This window comes from Tubulanus polymorphus, chromosome 2, assembly GCF_964204645.1.
Source record: "Tubulanus polymorphus chromosome 2, tnTubPoly1.2, whole genome shotgun sequence".
Lineage (NCBI taxonomy): Eukaryota > Metazoa > Nemertea > Palaeonemertea > Tubulaniformes > Tubulanidae > Tubulanus > Tubulanus polymorphus.
This window is the reverse complement of record NC_134026.1, coordinates 25,464,414-25,488,068: the sequence shown is the minus strand read 5'-3', so window position 1 is coordinate 25,488,068 and position 23,655 is coordinate 25,464,414. Positions and strand designations below refer to the sequence as shown.

The 23,655-nt window shown below is 39.7% G+C and overlaps 1 protein-coding gene across 1 annotated transcript in view; it reads left to right on the top strand.

Annotated features, from left to right (window-relative positions):
- LOC141899778 (uncharacterized) overlaps positions 1 to 23,655 on the top strand; it is a 65,703-nt gene that overhangs the window by 25,781 nt on the left and 16,267 nt on the right. The window contains exons 5-7 of the mRNA XM_074786298.1: positions 10,433 to 10,591; positions 15,936 to 16,002; positions 16,110 to 16,275. Of these exons, the coding sequence (XP_074642399.1) occupies positions 10,433 to 10,591; positions 15,936 to 16,002; positions 16,110 to 16,275 (392 nt within the window). The remainder of the gene's footprint in view (positions 1 to 10,432; positions 10,592 to 15,935; positions 16,003 to 16,109; positions 16,276 to 23,655) is intronic.

The window sequence follows — 23,655 nt, the reverse complement described above, 5'->3', positions numbered from 1 at the left end:
ATTTCCTTTCTTCGTTAGATTATGTCGTTCAGTAAAATGCTGAACGCATTATCGTCGCTCTTTGAAGAATTGGCGTGAAAAAAAACTATCGATAAATGGTCAAATTCGATCCGCACTCTGTTGAAATCGTTTAGAAATTGAAGTTCTCAGGGTTTGTAGCTAGTCTGACAATTCCTGAAAAGTGCTTGATTGACTTGGAAATATTTAGGATAGACCCTAATTAGTGCTAACTGTTAAGCTGACGTCCTGAAAGTGCTGAAGAGCGCCTAGTTTTTGGACTTTTTGTCATCACAGGAAATTTATCTTCCAAATTCGATCTCGGTGTATTGTGTTTTTCCAGTTGCAACTTGGTCAAAATGTAAAGAGTTTGTTTGTTTCAAAATGAATACTGCATTTTCTTATTTCATAGCTTAATTAGAAACAAGCTTGGCACTCCTTTTCGGATTCTGGAAAAAGCGCTGACTGACGCCTCAGTCTGACTATAGATACTGTGGTTCTGGTGGTATAAACTTGTTTGTCCACTCAATCGCTTGCACTAAAATGAACTCGCCAAATTTATATATGCTCGTAAAATCTAATCAGAGATCACTATGCACTCCATTTTATAGCATATTTTCTGTGTATCGATGGACTGTAATGTGAAATTTAGATAGCTTCCAATCGATGCGATCACTTGAGCCTTTCAATGATGGATGAATGGATCGTGACCGCCATGAAAATAGCATTAAAACTGAACACGTCAAATTGTATATGATTCATAATTGTACGAGCCATTATATAGATCCGGTTTGTCTCGGGCAGCGAGCCTCGGAGGAACTAACGTGCATTCCAGAAGAAAATTCTAGTCTAAACTCATTTATCTTTTGAATTTTGACCGTTCACGGTCCATTTATTCGCCTGGAATTGGTATTCAAATCTACAGTTATCTCAATTTGCTGTGAATAAAACTGCACGAATAAAACTGCTGCATTTTGCTGAATGAATCTTTTACCTGGTTCGCCCGCGGCCTTCAGATGGAATTATTATCCAACTTAATGTGATTAAAGGCACGAATGACAGTGCTGCCCGAAGCACCTCGAAATCCTTTGTTTCTCTAAATTTCCTCCTCACGTGAAATAGCTCGTTCGACTTGGATTTCATTTCGCGAAAAAGATGTCAATTTTATTGATGGTAAAATGATAATTCTCGTATGTCCACGGGCTAGTCGGTAGCGAAACTCTGGATTCAGGTAATTTTAGCGTATTTATTTGCTAATTTAGTGTCCCCCGGAGCTGCACTGGGAAAGCCTTCCTTGGGACGCGTAAATATGATGTTCATACCGTGTTCAAGCTCGTGACATATTTCAACTAGCCCTAGGACGCTCAGTTAGAGAAGGAAAAATCAGATAGCTTTCCTAATTTTCTTCGTTCTTCGAATTAAAACGTTGTCATATCTTAGGGATACGCGCGCGCACCGACACTTACAAATATAACGTATTTAAAGAAGTTACACGACCCGGAGTTTATTGCTTCTTAGTTCGTCGATAAAGAAGCGATGAAGGAGTTTAAAAGATATCGTGTTTAGAAAATGCCTATAGCACCAGAATGATGATGGGAAATGCCGACATGTTTTACTCGCGGCGCTTTTCGTGCTTCAGTGTGTAAGTTTCTCCTAAGCCGGTCGTCCGAGTTTCTACGACCTGAACATGGTAATTTAGCATTTCAGTGTTCTTCTCAGAGAGAAAAAAGTATGAATGGACGTGAAAAGGATATGAACGTGGAAATTGTTGGAAATTCTTATGGGATGGTGCAGATGGTGGCTAAATGACTTCATCTAATTAATATGATAAATTGACAGCGATCGCTTAGAAATGGGAATTCCAAAACACGACTCTTTTCAGCTACTAACATCGTTGTCCATTAGATCTCGTCCATTATTTTGAATCTTGGTTCGATAAAGTCGTATTGGTAATGGTCTCAAGTCACTGAAACGAACCCCTCGGGATTCATACGTTACAATTTTCCGCCTTAAATATCCAGAAACGTAAATGAATTTTCTTTGCGATCCGGTTCGGTTTCTCGTATATGATTTATTGCTGAAACTATGACCCGACAATAACGTAATGGTTGAAATCATCGCCACCATGATTTATCTACCTGCTCCATGTGGACCAGTTCGCATAATCTAAATTCGCCAATTTTATGATGAAAACTCGGAAATGGACGTTTTTGTATGCGTAGACGTTCGTCGCCGGGATTAAATTTGCTGCGCCGGCTTCAAGTCGTGAGGTGTGTGTGATGTAATGGAGATTGGTCAGTGAATTAAGTTCGTTTTTTTCTAGTACACGCCACGTCGAGTCCATATCGCAGATGAGTCAGCGTAGGTCGGTAAATAATTCGATTTCAATGTTAAATCGTCGAGACAAATGGACGTATAATATGGTGACCATTCATGCTTTTAAGCTAATGTAGTCTGAAAAACGGTTTACTGAAATCGTGCCTGGGTCAGTGGGATTCGCATGAAATCCGGCGTTCATCTCCCCGGGGACGCTGCGCGTAGAAATTGACCCGAGAATTTATGAGGACGTTTCTTTGAAATTGTGCGTGCACGTTCTGCAGCAGCGGGTACACCTTGATTTATAAGGGCATCATTCCCAACACGATCGGCGCTGCAGGTGAAGTATCGTTGAAAATTAGGTCATTGTTATTAGCAAAGTTTAAATCTGTGAGCTCAGTTGTTTCAGATGAACAGCAATGAAATACAGTTTCTGTCTGCGATCAATAACGTGTATGTCTTTTAACCGCTTGTAGCTGGTATAGGGTTAATTCTTGATGATGCTAAGTAAACATTAATAAAACGTGTTTCTGTTTCTCGTATTACACTCGACTGAGTCGCGACGCCTTGTGATTTCAATCAATTGAAATTGAAAGCGATGATTGCCGCAGTAGTTGTTGTTATCGGTTTCTCGTGTTCTGCTGTTTAAGGATGACGTCGTGTGTAAAAACCGTGTTAGTTCACATGTTTCCATTCGTCATCTCGGTGCGGTCGCCGTGTAAAACATAGATTGATGTTTGAATTTGATTTAAATCCGATCATCGCGTGTTACTTAGAGATTTCTCAGACGAAATGGTTTTATTGACGCCGTGAAAACCGTTACAATAATGTTTATACACATCGGTACCTAGTATACGTTATTTAAGGGGTACTGTGTGAGTTTATGTGATCTACGTCATCAATATTGACGTTCCAAAATAAGAATTTCAATTGTGAACTTTGGCATTCATTTTGTAATTAAATATATTCCATGACTCCTAAGATGATAAGTTTTCATGTCTTATTAATGATGAATTTTGAGTGGATGTGCTCTATTTCATGAATATTGGGACTAAACTGGTTAGACAGGTTGCCGGTCAATTCGATTCAACCGTCGATAATATTCAAATTCAAAATAACTATAGATCCGTAGTGTAATATTATTATATCATTCATTGCCGATGATATTAGGCATTGTATATGTGTTACTTTTTTGAGGTGTCAAACTTTCAAGTTAGTTTTCTTGTTTATTGCCTTCTGAGTTGTCCTTAATCTTTATCAATGAACCCAAATATCTTATGAAGAACTTTAACCGCTAGACCATTGTCTCGACGAAAGATTTTTTATGGTCATTCGTAACGCTGTGAGGTCCAGGTGAATTCAAACGGTCCTTGAGTTATGCTAATCTAATTTGCAGTTGATCTACGCGGCTTTTCGTTCGTAAACTATACGTAACTGAATCATAACTTTTGTCCGCGGGTCATCAGTGATTTGAAATTAATACCGAGGCAGTAGCCGAATTAGATCCAAACAATATCTGATTTTGCAGTCGTAGTATATATAGTTTTCGACGGACAGATATAATGCGATTTAGAAAATTATAGATACAGCTTTGTAGTTCTATTTATCAGTATTGGTGCATCTAATAAACCTTTTATCGTAGTAAATCGTATCCAGTGTTTGTGCACGCCTGTGTCTGGCTATAAAAGTGCAATTGCACTGTAGGAATTACTATTTCAACAAATTTTCTTTTCGCCACAAAATTAAAAAAGGATCCCGTTCGCATTTGAGGTGACTGATTGCCTGTTGTAAATATATTGATATTAATGCTCGCTGTTCAATTAATTTGAACAGTAACGACTTTGAAACAAATATTAACTTTGATAACGACCTGGTGAAATTTGTTTTCGCTGCAGCTGCATTCGCCATTAAACACCGAAATGAGACTCGCGTGAAAAATGTTTATGTTTCTTCTGCGGTGTTTATTACGTGGAAGGAGCGCAATTAGAACGAAACATCTTTCAAATAAACACATCTTTCGCTCGATTATAAATGTGTATTTTCTCGTATAGTATTGTAAATTGAAGTATTAAATGTTCGACAAAAACCTCGGTATCTTCTTTTTTATTTCGTATTTCGTAATGACGGGGCCAGCTGCGAAGGTGGCATCCGCGTCGGCTAAACTGAAATTGCGATTGCCGTCGTAATAAATTGATGCGTCAACCGATGGTACAGACACATGGGACCGCGCAAAACGCCGAGGTGTTTGAGAAATTTTGTGAAATGAAAGCGTCGGAAACACGTTCGTTCGAATTACTAATGTTTAACCCCTTGAGGCCTAACAGACTGCGTAGAGGGACCTTTCATAAGCCCGGCCTCTTACGCAGCTGACAAGAAGACTTTTCTCTCATATACAAGGTATTTAATAAAGTGATTAAGTGATTATATGATTTTCATTACTTTGTTATCGCCATCTCCCCAGAGAAAACGCGTCGAGCCTGTATGTATTTTGCGAATGTAGTTCTCACAGACTGTCCTAATAGCACTCGTCTGTCCTCGCTCTGACAATATTACCTTCTGATAACGTCAAAAACGATGATTTGACAGTTTATTTCAGGCATTTCTCAGTCGCTAATTCAGCCCGGTCGGATTACTCCGGTTTCGAACTTTGGCCCGAGATTTTGAAATTCCCATCGATCACCGGGGAACGTTTGAGTCTATTTCTCGGCTACAAGCCGCGCTGTGTCACACTGTGCTATCAGTTGTCACGCTGTCACTCCGCTCCAGACAGCGCTGGATTATGTATTAACCGCAAAATATCCGTCCGACAAAACTTTCCTAATTACAACCACATCTGTCAACATTGTCGAAAAACGAAGTCATTAGAAATAAGAAGTTAAATACTTTCCGACATTGACGATGTTATGGGGATCTAAAAGACGTTCTCGCGCGTATATATGTATCGCTTCGAATATATTAGAAGATGCGGATCACATTTTGAATTATGAAGTTTGATTTTACACAGCTCTGATACAAGCTATAAAATGTCTTACTTTTCATACTGCTTCCGTGTCTTACTTTTCATACTGTTACTGCTGTCGAAAACGTTACTTCTCTTTTAATGACATAAACCTCAAATTTGTTAAATCAGAATATTCTTCAAGTTCTCCATTTTTTGATACAATCTAATCTCATAATTTCGGATTAATATTGTTCATCGCCATCTGCGTTGTGTGTGATGATCTCCGAAAGCGTTCGAAGACGTGTTGACAGTGGTGGTTAGTTCCACCAGTTCGCGCGAGATGGCAGTACCTCCTAGTGCCCAACGAAACTTTAATTTTCAAGAAAATAACAACATTCGTTTCGCCCTTTCAGACCGAATGAACTCGACGCCGTTTCACATTTTCTAAATCATTAGTTTCGTCTTCAGACTAGCTGTCTGGCCGTTTCCGTAAACCTGGTAGGATTTCTAGCAAAAAATTAGAAACTCGAATTTTTATAACGCTTTTTATTGCAAAATTAGCAATTATCATCCTTTATCATCGAAAAGCCATCTGCGGTGTGAAGGCTGATAGCCATATTGCATGCCGCCATTGACACCCGGTCTAATAGTTCATTTGAAATTATTACTGTCCTGAATAGTTTCACTGCAATAAAATACAAGTTTACCGGCGACGATGTCATCAATACGCTTTTATTTACTGGACATGGATTTATCGCATCGGTGTGTTAAATGAAGCCCAACATGCAACACATCGTTATGGAATACGCAAAAACTCTTTAAGCTCGATAATTAAGTTTCTTTTTGATAGATTAGCTCGGCGTTGATACGGATGGATATCGGCCGCATTCGAGCGGCTGAATGGACTAGTTCAATCATCCCGGTGCAGCCAATGCATCGGTTCATCTTTATATATGACAAGCGCAGAGAGTTTCCGCCGTATGACTGCTGAAATTATCTTAATTATCCTAATGCTTGAAACAATTCCATTCATTCGATGATAAGAGATGGTATCTTATCTTAAGGGGAGGATATGGTTTCAAACGACGTACTTTGTTTTATAGGCGAATCCCTTTCAATTCCATTATAGGCAACAAACCGTGAAAGGTCGTTATGAACCCTGTCGATTCTGTTTCAACCGAGGACGTGTTTTAGACCGGCCTGTTTATCGTGGTACTGATGTTTTCGTGCGGAGCGGGTCATCCATTTTCAAAAGTCAATAAACCTGCTCGCTAATGAAGAATAAGACCGCAATGCTTCATGTCGCCAGTCGGCTTAATGCCACTTTACAATTGACGTTCGATGTTGACATCTCGACTTATATAGCTTCATTAACAAATATGAAATTTGTGAGCGCTGTCGGGACAGATTCTAAAGCTCTTGGGGCTCGGTACGCTTTCCTGGTTTTTCGGTTTGGCTCCGGCTTAAAATATGACCGCGTCTTTGCATTAAAATAGATTCGACCCCTCGAGGTTTGCCCATTATCGTTCGAAAGACAAAAATTCAATCATTCGCCAAGCGAAAATTCTACCGGGAACCGCGCAGCCCTTAGGTTCCATTTTGACGGCATTGTTTGCTGGAAATTATCAATTACCAGCCGCAAATGGCTTTTGAATGCTCGAAGTTTATGAATTCATTGTAAAAGGTGTCGGATTCGGTCATAGTTTAGGGCCATTTATTAACCTTATTAGCGGCGCTGCAAGGTGGGCTATATGGACTTTTGAATTAAGCTTACGAAACTCGGCATCTGGTTCTCAGTTTTCGCAAAATTCAATCATAAAACGCAATCGTTATAAATAGATCTTTTTGTTCGTCGAAACGCCGTCGATGTTCGCGATTAGTATTTGATTTCTAGAAAAGATTTCGCAGAGGGAATCCTTAGTTTGATAACCGTTTCGTGGTCGTTGAAGCCTTTTGCCTTCACTTCAGTCACGTTCATCTATCAGTCATCGATTATCGGTAAACGGAGAAATATCGATTTTAAACTCAATTCCAGTCGAAACTGTTATGTCTTCTTTTCTTCGGTTTGAAATGAAATTTTCAGCGTGGATGCTTTCTTTAAACGCTGGAAAACACAAATAAAATTCGATTCATTCAACTGGCAACGCCGGTACCACCGATTTAAAGCGCCGTTGAAATATGAAGTCATCGAGGCTTCATCTGTGCAGAAATTCAATTCGGCGCGTCAATGTTGTTTTTACATCCTACATTCGGCTAAACTGTTAAATTAATCTCGCATTTTTCTGATTCAGCTATTTTGCAAGAGAATACCAATTTAAAATGAAATTGTTTTCGCGGCGTTAGAATCGAGCAATCGTACGGGTGAAGTCAGCGAAAAATCTCTGCGCTCATGGGTTGACAGAGTGCATTTACACTCCACGGCAAAAAACTTTAATCCAGTTTTGAGATGACGAAAGTGAGCATACTAAACAAAATAGACACGAATATGTTTAACCCATCCTGATGAAGATGATATTTATTGTACTTCTTAATATTTTGACGTTTCGACCTCGAGTCTTAAGTACATCTTAACCGTGACAATGAAATGAATTAAGTCTCCATGTTTCGGTATATATGAGAAAAGGGCTCGTAAGGGTTATCGTAGAACGGTACATCGGGCTCTCGTCGTTTTCGAACAGACCTGAAAACCCAGAAGAGAACTGTGTTAACTATTTCATATATTCAAAGAACAGGAAACGTTTTCGCCTGGTGCCGTTGACATATCGCTGAAAATTGAACTTCAGCGTCTTCAGTTTAATTGGAAATCAGCAATTTCATTTTGATTGGTGAAGTACTTGATTGTTATAATTTCATGTGTGCAGAATCCTTGAACCTGATTTCGTTTTGCGATCTCGAGTATCGAGACTCGTCGTCGATTTTCTCCAGAATAAACATACGATTTAATCTTGAAATAAAATTGCGTTTTCGCCCGTCTGGAAAACGTTTGATTCGAGTTTTTGTTTTTAGTCATACGCAAACACTAATGCTATCTTTGAAATTGTATGGCTTCGCAAAATTGCCTATAAACCACAGCCGTGACGTCATCGAACAATTTTGATACGCCAATCTACTATAGAAGTTACACTTCTATTCAAGAACTTTTCATCTTTGGTTGAGTTATTGTGGGATTTCCCTCGTATAGAAGATATGCTCATGACGTCATAGTTTGTTTTCCCTCCAGTGGTGATGGAGACTTATACATAATAACAAAAAGCAAGAACACTAACCAAATGAAGATATTTTGGTTTTGAATATATCGATAATTGAGTTGAATTGACCGGTAACCAGTCTAGCCCCGATACATCCTCTCGAAAAGTAATTATTAAAATCTATCAAAATTGATATGAGAAAATTAGGTTTAGTAAAGATAAAGTTTTTGTGACATCATACCCATCAGAATTCGCCCTACTCCTTAAGCACAAGTATATAGGGGAAAAAAAGGTTCGAGAATTATTAATATTTCAAGAGAATTTTGGTAAATAGAGTCAACCGTTAATATATTGAAATACGGCGATCGGCTGTGAGATTGGTTGCCGTAGCAGTACGATAGCACGGGACACTATCAACCGATTTTTCGAATTCAGATTGATGCTTCAGTAATATCCGATATTCAGCTTCTCTTGAAATCGTCCGCGTCGAAATGAACTTGAAAAATTAAACCGCAGATTGTGAAGCGCTCGACGGCAACTCAGTGAACGCGAATCACGATGAATCACGTTTCATTTTGCCAATAATAAAAGCGATTTAATCGTTATCTTTGGAATTGAGAAATTGAGAAGTGAAGGATTTTATCAGATGGTTTTGTCACACGCGGCCGTATCGTGATAATCGTAAAGCGATCTTCAAACGCTGTTAACTTCATTTCATCAATCGGTCATTTCATTGACGCGAAATATCTGAAATTATAATCGCATTTCATCGACTCATTGCAGTAACTTGTTGTGCTCCCTATTAACTTTTCCGCATTCACTCGATCTATCTGGTGTGTACGCAATGATTCTTTGATTGCAGATTTCATTTCTGCTCCTATGAGTATATGACTTATCAAATTCACTTCATTAAAATGGATACGTTCAGCGATATTTACCAACATCGAGCTCGAATTTGTTTTAAGTACCGCTCTTTGTCTTCATTGGCAATTCTCTACCTAAAGAATATTCATACTCCAAATGTTACCATAGGTTCGGTATTTCATGAAGAGATATGTATATGTGAAATTATTATTTTACCCCTGCAAGGAAGAGTATACTGAAGTCAGCAAGTTGACCTGTCCATCCGTGTGGTAAATCTTGCGCGGACATTGAGCAATCAACTGCTCGGTCTTTGGTCGTTTTTTGGAACTCGGTACAACTTTTGGTATCGTCTGAAGTTATGCACCTGCGATTAATCAAAGATAGCTGCCCGATGGCTATCTTTGGCATATATTTATGTAGTTAATTTCGCTTGGACAACACTTATTTGTTGTATTTTGATGAAATTTATAACACGTATTGATATGAGCGTAGTAATGTAGTCGTGCACCTGCGATTTATTGTACAAAAATCAAAGATGGCTGACTGGCAGCCATTTTAGCATGTATCTATGTAGTAAGCTTACGTGGACAACGCCTCAGTCTTTTTTCAAACTGTCCAACATTATCTGGGTATTAGTCTGCCAAAGGCACACATTTAGTTTAGACTTTGCCGATAGTCTTAATGTATCGATTTGATGTAAGTTTGAAACGTTTTGCACTATTGTAATGTTGAATTGTTTGCTAAAATGCTGCTTATCGATGTATGTTTTAATCGGAATCGACTTGGATAACCACCGCGAGTGTATAATGAACCTGTCAACGTGATTCAAATTTAACCGGTCGCCGAAGTTGAATTAAAGACTACTAGAGAAAAGTCGAGAGAAAAATCAATCGCGACTTCAATGTTTGTCGAACATGTAGCACGATGCAATGTGCGTGTTAGTTCAAATGAAAACTGATCCTTAAAAATACAGAATTATTACTTTTCATACTAAACAATCTTGAGTTTAATATGGGTGCACGTGAGTCACTGATGATCTTCTTTCTTAGACTTTCAGTTTGTGTGTGTGTAGAGAAATAGCATTTATCCTGAAATTGAGGAATTCTAATGATTTTGCTTCCTTTAGGTGATGAACCAGACGAAATATCGTCCTCAGGCACCGAAGAGTCGTCAGATATAGAAGATCCTGCTGAAACCCGAAATCCTACCGCAGTAGAACAACAACAAGCTACTGGTTCCACACCTCCCGAACAACCCACAGACACTATCAAAGATGAGAGCATAGGTTAGTTTAACAAGATATACATTTCAAGATATGTTTATTTAGTTAAATGGGTTAATGTTAATACTACAAGTTTTGCAAATGCATAGCTCTATAGCGAGTTGCAGCTTTGAGATCGTTCAGCTGATTTTTCAAACGTACGCAACTTTCGCGAATATACGTCAAATCATAACCGAGTTTCAGTGTGCATATATGTGTCGATAATACTGAGAGAAAAAGCAAATTTCATCATCGAAAATGATAAGCAGTTTGAAACATTATGTTTTAAAGCAGCGTATCGTTAATTGTGATCTAAGTAGAACTCGATAAAACACAGATAAATACGAATCCGAAGAGTAATGATTGTCAGATAGAAAGAAGACGATTATCAGAAAGTTAACAGCCACCAGTTTCTGATTGCGGCGAAGGAGCGCCGCAAACAGACTGCGGCTGAATTTCGACTCTTAAATTAGTGAATATTGTACCATCGGTTATAAATGAAACGCCATCTTCATCGTCGCTGCTGTCCGTTGGATTACGTTGGGAAGAAGCTGTGTTTTGGATGAATGTGTATATTCGAGCTGTGACGCGCCCATTCAGCCCCATTTGTGGATTGTTCATGTTTGATTCGATCGTGCAGCAGTTGATGGCACCGGTGACGGTCTGGTGGTCGCTTTGCCACGGGATAGTTACTCCCGTCGTTGTCGTGGTGATCGTGTTCATTGTTGCCGTTCGCGGTATCGTCAACGTGGTTTCCATGTTTACGACAATAATTGTAATCGTGGTCGTGACGACTGATACTATAGTAATGAGGGTTGATACCTCAGTCGATGTTACTGTTGTTTTAATGGTTACGGTTGTGGTGCAGGTCGTTGTGACGATGACGTTCGTGATAAACGGGTACGAGTTGATCGTTCTAGTTATGTTCAAGGATATCGATGAGGTATAGGTTGATGCCGTTCTCCCTTCGGAATTCATTCAAAATCTGAGATCTCTAAGTCCAATTTGATCGACTGAAAGCTTGCCGAAAACCGATGAGTATCTCCTTACCCCGTCTGAACTATCCATAACCAATGCTGAACGAAACGATGATCATTATGCCGTTTTCTACTAGTCCACTTTCTGGCTTTTGGTGCTGTAGTCGCTTAGTGCCGAACAAGAATCGATGCCGGAAATCCATCGATTCCTTTTCTAGAAGCCGCAATTCTGAAATATATGAAAGATTAGTTTCATCTAACGTTAATGTTCGTAAAAGTAAATATCAATCAGATTGAGACATGTTTATTTCATGAATTTCGTGTTGGTTCTGTTTTGTTTGTGATGAGTCTACTAGGTTTAAGTTTGCCGCTAACATTAATGTCTATGGTTACGCACGCCACTGATGGATAGTATTTATTTAAATTAAATTAGCCTCGCTGTTTGTCGTATGGCTGCCGCTTATCACCGCTTTACTCGTGACCGTTGAGAATAAAATGTAATTCACTGCTCAATACGACCGATTTCAGGCCAACAATCGGTTTAATAAATGACCAAGAGTTGTGGCGTGGAATAAAGTTTTCGTTTGCCGGCATCGTGTTTGAAGAGAGGCCGCTGTTGGCGTTGATGCTGTGCCGAGCGCTATAAATTCATTTTAATGGCCAACATTGAATCCCAATTGCAAAATTTCATTATAACTAGCCGCGAAGGATCGACCATAAAATTGGCCATTAATTCTATTTCGTTTGGAAAGAATGATGTCGGTTTCACCAGTAGTTCGTGATATGTTTTTCTCGACTCCGCTCTGCGTATACGGTTAGAGAATTGAGTGATGAATTTGAAGTGGGAAATGCCGCCACTCCCGTCATCAGAAATCGAATTGTCTTTCGACACCCTTCTTATTCTGATCAAACAAAATGCTCCCGATAGCCATATAGCTTATATTCTAATATTCACGAAATTGGTTGTTTGACTCGTATTCCGTGCCTTAGCATTGGAGGCAATTCCAGCTATATTTCTTCATCATATACACAAACTTCCTTTTACTTAATCACATTTTTGGGGAATGAGCCATATTTTGCATGGATGCAGTTCAGATGTGAATCACGTATTGAAGGTGATGATCGCCTCATAAAACCGTGTTGAAATTACGGCTTGCAATCGTAAAATGGAATTCAGATTCACTGAACAGTACAATACCGACCGTTTAATTGCTGAATTTAAGTATCGTCATAAGCAATTACGGTTCATAATTCGGCCTGAAACGCTCGTAAGCGCGTCTGGGGTAGTTCGTCTTAAAATCCACGTTTGCCTCGTGCGTCGAATGGTTTTCATTCACGTTGAATTTAATCGCTGTATATTTACGGGCTCGTGTTTGCGCTGGAGATTTTCCAGATCGTGTCCGTCATAGTCTCGTTGTTGCGGTGGAAAATTTGATTAAAATTATATAAATCGATCGCTCGTCTAAACACAAGTACCGAATTACACGCAGCCGACGAAAGAAAATCTAAATGAGGAAATTAAACGGGGATTAAAACGGCCATTAAACCGTACCATCGAATTGAAGGACATTATGAAAACGGATTTGCACTTGATTACTAAGATTTGAGAGTTGTTTGTTTTGCGAAGCTGATAAGCGAGGGTCTTGTTATGTTTTTGTCGTATGCAAATTGCATGCGGGATTAAATGGAAATTGTCCCTCAAAAGCGATTAAATTTCGCCTATTATGAGTCAGAAAAGTCTCTGACTATTTGTTAAATGATGTAATCTAACAACCCCAGTCGCCTCTAACAACTATTTCCCTGTATTATTGAGCAATGCCCTGCACACCTCTATACCCCTGCCATTGCCCTATTCCTTAATTTTCCCGATCTACGAACAAATGTCTTGTCTCATGTTTATCAACGTGTCTAGCTATGATCAGGCGTCTGTTTCATAATCAAACATCTTGACTTGTGTTAAATAGAAAGAACGACATTCTGACTGTCGTAAGTTGATTATCAGTTTAATTAGTAAAGAGTCGATGAAACAGCAAGGGTCAATACCGTCTAATTGCTTGCACGGCTAATATTTGAAATCAACCGTTTGGCATTTCAGTGAAATTGTCTTTTGAAAGATATCGGATTTGATTGATTTCCTTTCAAGGGTTTGATTAAAACACTGTGTGCTCTAATAATTAAATAAAGACTGCAGTAAATTCGCGACCGATTTCTCAACGTGACGGTTTGTTTTGCTTGGCGTAGTCTCTACCGTCTCCGTTTAATCGTTTAATTTCCTGGTGAAGTTTAATCAGTTTATTTTGAGAAACGACGCGACCGGCAGTTGATTGCTCATTGAACCGAGTGAACGCATCTATACCTGAGAATTTCAATTTATTTCAAGATTAATTGACGTCTCGCGAGGCTGGTTTCGGCAGACATTACGGTCCTCGAGGAACCGCCGATTCAATTTGTTAACAAACATCGTTGCATAATTCGAATTTTAGGCGATGTCAAAGGTTCCGCCGTAATAGACCGAAACATGTTCTTATTAAATTCCAAGCCAATTCATTTGTGAAAAAGCTCAATATTGTGCCGGCACGTTTACACAAAGGTCTGACAAATTGGCTTGATTTGAAATTAAAAGGTTCCAACCGGGATTGCGGCAAAATTAAGACACAACGGTGACACATGCCAACGAGAGCTGCCGAGTCTGAGGCATTCAACTGGAATTTTCACTTTAATGTCGTAAATTAACTCGCGAAAAACCGACAAACTGACATTTTTAGCGAAGAAACTTGTTTACCGCTCGTTCAACCCTGACATGTCACTATTCAATTTGTGATTTTCATTCGAATTCTCTCTCAACATCTACAGAGTCAACCCTGACATTTCAAAGATCTAAAGATGTCTCTTATAGCATCTGCACCAAATACTTTCTTATCATCTCCACGGAATGCGATCATCACAAACTGTGCGAATGAACACAAAGGACGCATTACTTTTTATTGGCGTATAGTTTGTAAATGATAGCCGGCATATTGTTATCTTATTGCGGAGTAATGACCAGAACAGCTCGAGTTCTGATTAAAATTCTAGACATACGCTCGTTTTAACAAGATTCGAATAGTTTGATTTCGCCCTCCGATGACTGTAGGCTTTAGAATGACTCTCCAAGGTGTCATTAGAAGCTTAGTGGAACGTCGAAGCCTCCAAAATTCGATACGCTTTGCATCTGTTCAGGGTATTCAAAAACTCGCTAGTGATTTTCAATGCGTAATGAATTACTTATCCTCCTCGGGTCATAAATCACTATGACCAAACCTGGATTAAGTACCGATAATATGTTACCTTCGCTTTTGGATATGTAGGTAATGTATCTATAATGTATCAGCAGGTTTCAATGTCATGCTTGGTCACTGGTGTTTTGGATATCCCACGTCCATTAGATACATCCAATTAATAAGGATGTCAAACACCAATTTGCAACTTTGATTTGATGTATATGAACATTATAATCGCTACTAAACTTCGTTTTTTTGGGGGATTCACGTCATGAAATGAATGTCTCATTGTTAATTGCTCATTGTTATGCGGAGTCGGTCATTCATCTTTCCCCATTGGCATTGTCCGCCGAACTAATGATTGTCTCGATTACTTTGGCTTCACTACGTTTCAATTTTAACCGTTTCACGTAAATGTAGCCGTTAACTCTAGCAGACGTTACAGATCCGTGGTCTCACGGGTGACTTTAGCGACTCGATTCGTTAGATTTCGATGGCTAAATTTGCAATTTAAGCCACGAGTGCATTGCGCGTTACCTCAATTGCCCCTTAGACGCCGAGCATCGGAGGCGGTTTGGAAATTTCAATTTTCCAGGCCAATCGCTCGAAATATTTTCCCGTGCGCCCTCAATGAGTCAGCATGATCCCGCCGAGCTACAGCATTTTGTTTATGATTTGTACATCGACGCTGACAGTGCAGCGCGACGACCTTCGGCAAGTTGCAACGGTTGATGGTCACGAGACTCTGGAGGCCAATTTGAAATCTGCTTTAAATCCACGCCCTAATAAACCTTTCAAAATGTATTTACCATGTCACTGATTTATGCGGCAGTCAGAAAATTGAAATCTGAGTTTTTTTTCGCTCTAGAATAAAAGGCGAAGGTGATGATATATTGTCAGCGGAAATCCAAATCAGTTTGATTGTTCTGTTTATAAATCATAAAAGAAAATTCTACGAACGCTAAGATTTATGATGATTGTTTGAATGTCCTTAGTTTTCATCGAATTCTATTTCTCAGTTTTTAATTTATTACGATTTTTCTTGAGGATTTTACGACCCATCTGATAAATCTTTCTGAATTTGTAATTTCTTATGTCGCATCGACGCGACCGATATTTTTCTTTTTCTAGCAAAAGATACCGAAGATGTGATTCCAGATTCAGCGTCTCAAAATCAGGATCCTTTGGCGGATGAAAGGTAGGCCTATTGTTAGCGTATTTTCACTCCAGCGTATTCTCACATGGATTTCTCATTTGAAAATGAAAAGATGCTTTTTTGATTAATTTTCCTACTCGATGTTTCAGTGATGGTACAGCAGGAAGTCAGCGTATGAGCCCCGCACATTCAGCCTGCTCCGCTCAATCCGCGGTGACTTCTATTAAGAGCCAGCATTCGTCGCCACGGAGCCATAGTCCAGTACAGGGCACGGCACATTCCAGTCACAAATCTGACAACAACAGTTCAGATCAGGTGAGTCCCCCGTCTTAAAAAGCAATAAATTAACCTCTTAGCTCTTTATCATCGAACTCATTACCTATTCATTCGCTAGATTGAAATAACTGATTCGAAACAAACACACTCAATACAGTCATCTTAGTATGACGAAGACAAGTATGTTTAAACAATGGAAGTTACTGGTGCACTCACGTCGCTGTCCCCGAAGGACAATATACCGATAGGTCACCAGTTCAACTTATGAATACTAAAAACGTTTGCCCAGCAGAATTGAACTGACATTTAATGTTTTAATGGCTAAATTACATTTTGCCCGCATCCGTTTTTAGTCTAAGGCACGGCAATAGGACAATAACCATTAGTCGCAAGATGTTTACCCGTGTCGGGTGTAATTCAATATAAGATCTCACAGTGACACGAAGTAAATGCTAAATTTGGCCGTCGGCGACATTATTCAGTGAATTTTTCAAAACATAATTTGACACTATCGCGTACGAGCAAATATGAACTGACAGATAATCGGAAGTATTTAATCAGCGACGTTTTTGCCTCTACCGACTTTAACGGTAAATCCATTTGCCGCGGAAAAACGTGAATATTAGTCTTATATATCTCGAAGTACTCTAGAAGATGAATTTACTACCAATTTTCGCGATTAGTCGAAATCAGTCCTAACACATTCGCGCTCTATCAATTTCGAGCTCGGGGAAGAAATATGAAGTGCCAATCGAATAAAAATTTGTGTACATTTACGGCGATTCAAAGCGTCCCAGTGAAGAACTCGTTGACACCTTTTCATCGCTAAATCAAGTTTCATCCGAGAATGAAGTAGAACTTGTGCGACGAAACAATGATTTCGACTCGCGATATTTCCGTCGAATTATTGTACTTCAGGTGTTTTAGTGACGCACTTTCAACTGGCCATTTAACGGTCTAAATGATTAAACCGTTTCACTCTTGTGCAGCATGGGCAGCATTTAACGCCGTACTCAATTAGTTTCAATGACGACCGACGCGCTGCAACTCGATTCTTGTCGCAACTTTTACTATACTCCCGTAATTGGCCTAGCAGTACTACACGAACATGTCAAGAACACTATCGCCCGAGTGAAAACCCGAGCCATTGTTCCGAGATTCTGTCCTCGTAATTACGTGTCGCGGCAGTTTCCCCTCTTATATCTTGACCGGATGTCGTTGTCATCTGATTTCATTTTATAACCACCCGATTTCAACTGAGTTGCGGATTTGCGGAAGAATTTAAATCGAGTTCATTTGCATATGGTTTTGTTCGCGTTTAACTGTCTTAGTGGGACACCGTGTTCTGTGGCTGACAACCTGAGGCCGCTGCGTTTGCTGCACGTCTGTATCACGACCAGAATATTTTTTTCGCTATTACAAATCAGCCTCAATGCCATCGCATAAAGTTAAGTTTAGACCTCGCTGCTAAAGGTCGCCACGGCTTATACGTGGATTACCACGGCAGTGACTAATCTTTGAAATTTTAATCAGGGTTTTAATGAATTGCCTTTGTTTCAAAGTTTATTTATTGCCGGCTGCGCTGCATATCGATGGAGTACGCCATAACAACGATTAATAATTGATTTTAATGCGTTGGAAGGGTTTAATATTGTTAACGCCGACATATCTGTATCAAAGATAAATGGAAGAATTTTTCACAAAGGATTTGCGTTTACACATCAATATTTCGCTCTGTTGGTAATTAATTATAACGTCTTGAATTAAAACTCGACGCGCCGTGTTTAATGTATAAAACATTACTCACACACGTAAAATAAAAGATGAACATCGCTTCTGGCTTCGTTTGCAAACACAACTGTTGAAGCCCGATAAAATTGCGCCGTGATTTATTGCTTTAAAGGATTTACAGAAGAATTAAACTGTTGCAAAGATATGGCGAAATGATGAATTCATTTTCTACAATGATAAATATATAAAATCTGTTGTTATTCACGACGCTATGGTATTTTACGCTATAATGATTTGCAATACTGACTTTTACTACTGCAGAGCATAAAAGGCTAATGGTCGCGATGTTATGTAATTTTGTAGCCATCCGCTTAACTAATTTTTTTGATACCGACGACTGGTTACTTGATATAGCGGTTACTTTGTTGTCGTTAGGAGTTTCAGCTGTGAGTGATTGATCGTATTTGAACACCACCGTTCTCGTTTTCAACGCTGAAAATTTTGATTTAAATTTCTCTGTGTGCCATTCTCGGGCAATTTGTTGAATTTCCCCTCGCTGCCAAATGGCTCTGGCGACTGATTAATGGGCTCGGTGATTAGAAAGTCCAACAAATTAAACTGAAAATGGAAATCCTGATGACAGGGTATATTCGAAGTTGTTTACAGTGTAATTGAACAACTTTGCGTTGAATCACAGCGCGCCACGGCCGTATATCCGCGGAAGGTAAAAATGCTGCAGCGTTAATGCGACACGGGGTTTGACGTTTTCGAAGGATTAAAGTTGGAATTTAATCATTGACGTTGATGACGCTGCATGTGCGGCACGTCGGGCTGCCGGAAGGGACAGGAAGTTGAATAGCTATTAATGTATTATTTTAGTTCCGGTTCTAGACGATGAAAACTGAACGAAATAACCCGCGTCGAGTGAGACACGCCGAGAAGATCTGCCAAATCCATCTTCGATGACCAATACAGCTCTCGAGTTGCCCATCACAACGAATTAAGTCTCGGCCAGATTTATTTTCCAACTAGCCATCAGAAAGAATCAATACATCGCAATAAGCCTGACCCACAATCTTCAGTTTTGTATGGAATCGGGCGACACTCTAAAGCCCTTCAACATATATTTTATTTTGCGGCGACCATCTCGAATCGCCTTCTTAATCTGGGAAACCATGTAACGCTGTGGGGATGACCAGTTCTGTCCAGATATTCGCGGATAAGTCTTGTCGGATCAAATTTTCCATGGTTGATTGTTATTCCTTATTCGAGTACGGCCAATTTGACCATCACACATGACGCGCGTTAAGCGTTCGATTCGAAAAATGAGATGGAATTGCCAAATCCGTGATGTCCGCCGACCTAATCCGGCTAAAAATAATACGACGTTTTCCGATGCTGCAACTGAAATGATATAAAAAAAAATCTTCCGACGGCTTTGATGCTGGGCAGAGATCAGGTTTGTGGAGTGGATAGCGTCTGAGTAGATATAGTGTCGCGTTATCAGGGCTGTAAAAATGCCGGACATTTCCGAACTGGGTCAGCGTTGTTGAATTTACAGACGCTATCAACGGAGCTGTCAACTTTTTCGTCGACTCGAAATATTTTCCGGCGAATTCTATCGAAATCCCCCTCGGCGGATGACACTTGACCATTGACACGTGTTTAGTCAAAACATTCAGGTAATGGACGTCAACCGTGTGTCGTATATACTCGACAGATTGAACATCTCGAGACGAAATCTCTCATTCATCGGAGTCAGTCCATTTTCATCATTCAGCTTTGTCGCTTTTAGGCGGCGGTTACTCTCGTGTTTATTCTGGCCCGGTCGTGGGCCGAAAAAAATCTTCTGTCTTCCGTCGGCGCGTTGGCCGGCGCTCAAATTTGACAAGGCTGAGAATGTTTACGGCTCCGAAATGAAGAGTATTCGCTCGAATGGACGGAAGTGTCGCAGCTTTACTGGTCATTAATATGCTGATAGATGGCCACTATAAACATGCGGTTGTAGTGCACTCGTATTATGCTGAAATAAGAGGTTCTGAATTGAGATCTTTGATCTACTACTTATCACCGGTGTGCCTAGGATTAGCCTTCTTTGAAAGAATTGCGTTACGTTCGTAGATTTGAGCTACCTTAATCTCTTTACCAGATTTACCCCCATCCAACCCTGACCGTCTTTCGTCAAATATATACACTTTCAAATGAGATTTTTTAAGTTCCGATACAACCCTTCCCCCATCTTGAATTCACAGTCAAAAGTGCTGAAAATTGAATAGCGGTTTTAAAATTTCAATTAGCCCCAATCCCACGGTAATATCCACTCGAGCCTCTGTAAATGAATTACCTTCGGTTTGGTGTAATAGCTCTCAGCGGGATCAAAATTCTCGGACACGAGATTCAAAATGCAAACTCTATCGGTTTTATATCCCCGGTGTATCTTTGAGCAAATGCTGCACCATTGGCTCGGCATTTCTCTGCGGGGTATCTGATTCGATTTCATGCGCAGGGAACTTTTTAACATATCATTGAGAGCTCTTCGCGACGAAAAAATATCCGAAAATCTTCGAATGCTATGATTAGTCCATTCATCCATTTTGCGACACTTAAGCTGAACCGGTCTCTGAATAGGCGGTGCAAATACTATATAACCATTAGAATTTAGGGCCGATTGATATATCTGTACATCTATAGCGATAGCAAAAATTACTTCTTGACGAAAATATCGTGTGATAGTGATAGTAGTAGTAGTAATAGTATAGTATAACCGAATAAAAACCATCAATGGTCATTGAAAATACTGATGATACATCATACTACAGTTCGGCCCTTTGATTTTTATATCCCTCAATGGACTGTATATCGGTGTATAGTCGGGTTCTCTTACATATAAATATCCCTGTCGACGGATAATGATATGAATTCGGTAAAATGGTAAATACTTATCGGTGAAATGCGATTAATGTCCATTTGTTGTCGCAATTCGGTAAAATCTCCCTCCCGATTCGAATCGCTAATATACGCCGGCCCGACGGCGGTGATTAGTCAAAACTCATGTTCCCGCGGGTCCACTACACCAGACCAATAAGATATATCTTTCCATCGAATTAATGAAAAAAAAGCGCAAATACATTACGTCATGAAAGCATTTTAACTCGCCGGTTTGCGTCCGGTTTGCTGTACACGATTTTCATGTCAGGTTGTGAATTTTATGGCCAATTATGTGGCAATTATGCAATTACTTTTCCATTTCCACTCGTGAACTTTCAAATATTCTCGAGCAAAAATTGTTAAATGTATATTAGTCGCCTCGTCATGAGAACAGGGGAGGTTACTTTTCAGCTTATTCCGTTGGGAACGTCTTCAACAGAAGTAGTATTTCATGTTTATTGGTTTAAAACGCATTAGACAAATTCAGCGCTAGTTATGCCCGGTACTACTGCTGCTGCTGCTGCTGCTGCTGCTGCAGCGTTGAGAGATTGATCCTGATGTTAGTTCTGGTAGTCTGCCGAAGATGTCAGTACTATCTAGTGTCACGTCTCTGCGCCGCGTCCGATATACTTCAGGTTATGTCATTTCAATTAAAAACAAATTGATTTTTCCTTGTAAAAATTTGATGAAGTTACGCAACCCGATTGACTGACACGGTATACGTTCGAGAGGATGAATTCGGTCGGTCTAATTATCGCCGAGATTTCAATTAATCATCAAACAGACCAAAGGACTCGGGGCTTGACCAATTAATATGATCTAGTGCTTCTTGAGATAATTAAAAAGAGCCATCTTGCCGCGATATGGATCTATTTTCTAATATGAGACGGTGAAAATTTATCACAGCCACCGAAGTGTGTGTTGAACACTTGAACTTAACAATAATTTCATCAGGAACCCGGTACTGGGTGTGTAAATGCCATTTGGGTGACCTTCGGTTATATCGGGGTCAAAAATAGTTTCATTAACGCGATAACTTCAGGTCTAGGTTGGTTTTTAACTCGTGTGTTATTATCATTCAGGTGAAGTTGCGTAAATTTGCTTTTTACTTCATTAATGATAAACGTGTTCTCCAGTGACTCACATCAATATTCTCGATTCTGGGAATTGGTTATTTTTTCTCTCTCTCAAAATATATCTCGCAAGAAAATTACTGCAACTTCACCGAATCCCGAAGGCGACGGGGTTACTAATTGAAGTTGGACATGTAGATTAGCCAATTCTACCGATGAGTTGCCTATCTAAAACATGGAAAAAATTACTCAAATCTATACCGACCAAAAAGCGACTTGTACGAATATCCTAACGAATTCTAACGATTTTCAAAAATCTTAGTTGCTTCCCGTTATTATGGCCTTCTGTCAAACAAAACATCTTTCAATTTGATCGTAGCTTGAACTTTCTCTAGTTTATACACGTGAATCACTAGTTACAGCCGTTCTGCGTCCATTAAATAAGCTAAAACTCTGCTCGCATTCGCCGCGGCGGTTTGATTTATTTCTAAATTTCATCTCGACCTATTATGGAAAACGTCAAACGGCTGACAGAGGAGCAAAGACCGTTTGCTGAAAGTAGCCATTCAAACACACCGCCGTATACGCCAAAGCTCGATATAACCTTATTTCATCAGTAAAATTAAAATCAACAATAGACTGTGCCTAAGTAAACAGCAGCGGCGCTCCATGGTCAGAGTGTCAACAACCCCTTTGACGTATTGTAATATTCCATAATATTTCATCAATGAAAAATGACGGATTTGTTATCCGGCGGCAAAAGGCTCGATGCAGCGGTGAATAGTGATAAATCAAAATTGTTTAATATTATATTTGACTTCAAGACTGGTGAAGTGTACTTGCGATAAGACAGTACATCGCAATGAGCTGACTTAATTCACGTCATGAATGGACAAGCCAATATCGCCGCTTTCTAATAAATCCCCTAAATTACTATTTAAATAATTTATCCAGCGATAATTCACGTCAGGGTTTCAGTCGGTGTCGAATTGAAACCAAACACTCGCATTGAGAAGAGTTTCTGCGTAAAGCAATTATTGAATATTACTTCAGGCTCGATTTTTACTCATTTTAATATTGTCTTATATTTCCAGTTTGGTAAACTGCTAGTTTTTTTTTTACACAGTACATGCGGTGATTCTCGTTAAAGCCGCGGTGGACTGATTCATTATGTTTTTAGAGTATTTATCGTAAAGGTCATGATAGGTCTAAACTGTGACCGGTGTAGTTTACGAGGTCATTAAGATTCTGGACGGAGTCGAGTTCTGATTAAATCAGCTTCCTTAATTATTCACCATATTCGCACAAACTAATCATCAAAGACATACATTGAAGTGAATCTGATTAAAATTTCTGTACGGAATGCTAATGGCGCTATAATGGTCAGTGGGAATTGGCCCAGGCACAAAGGAACGCTTGAAACTTAATGCATAATTCAAAGATAGGCGAAGCGCGCGGCAGTTCCCAGTGAACTTACACGGTGGACCGTCGTTCTCGCAAACGCCATTCCGATTTCAACTTGAAAGAAGAGCCATCCGGACTTGAATATTCATTCAGCCACTTGACTCTCCCGAGACAACAAAGCAAAGAAAAAACATTTTCAACGATGTCCGCGGAGAAACTGGTGGCCGGTATCTGAATCTGAACCTCGCTTGTCCTCGAATCGCGGCCTGCCTTTGTGAACTTA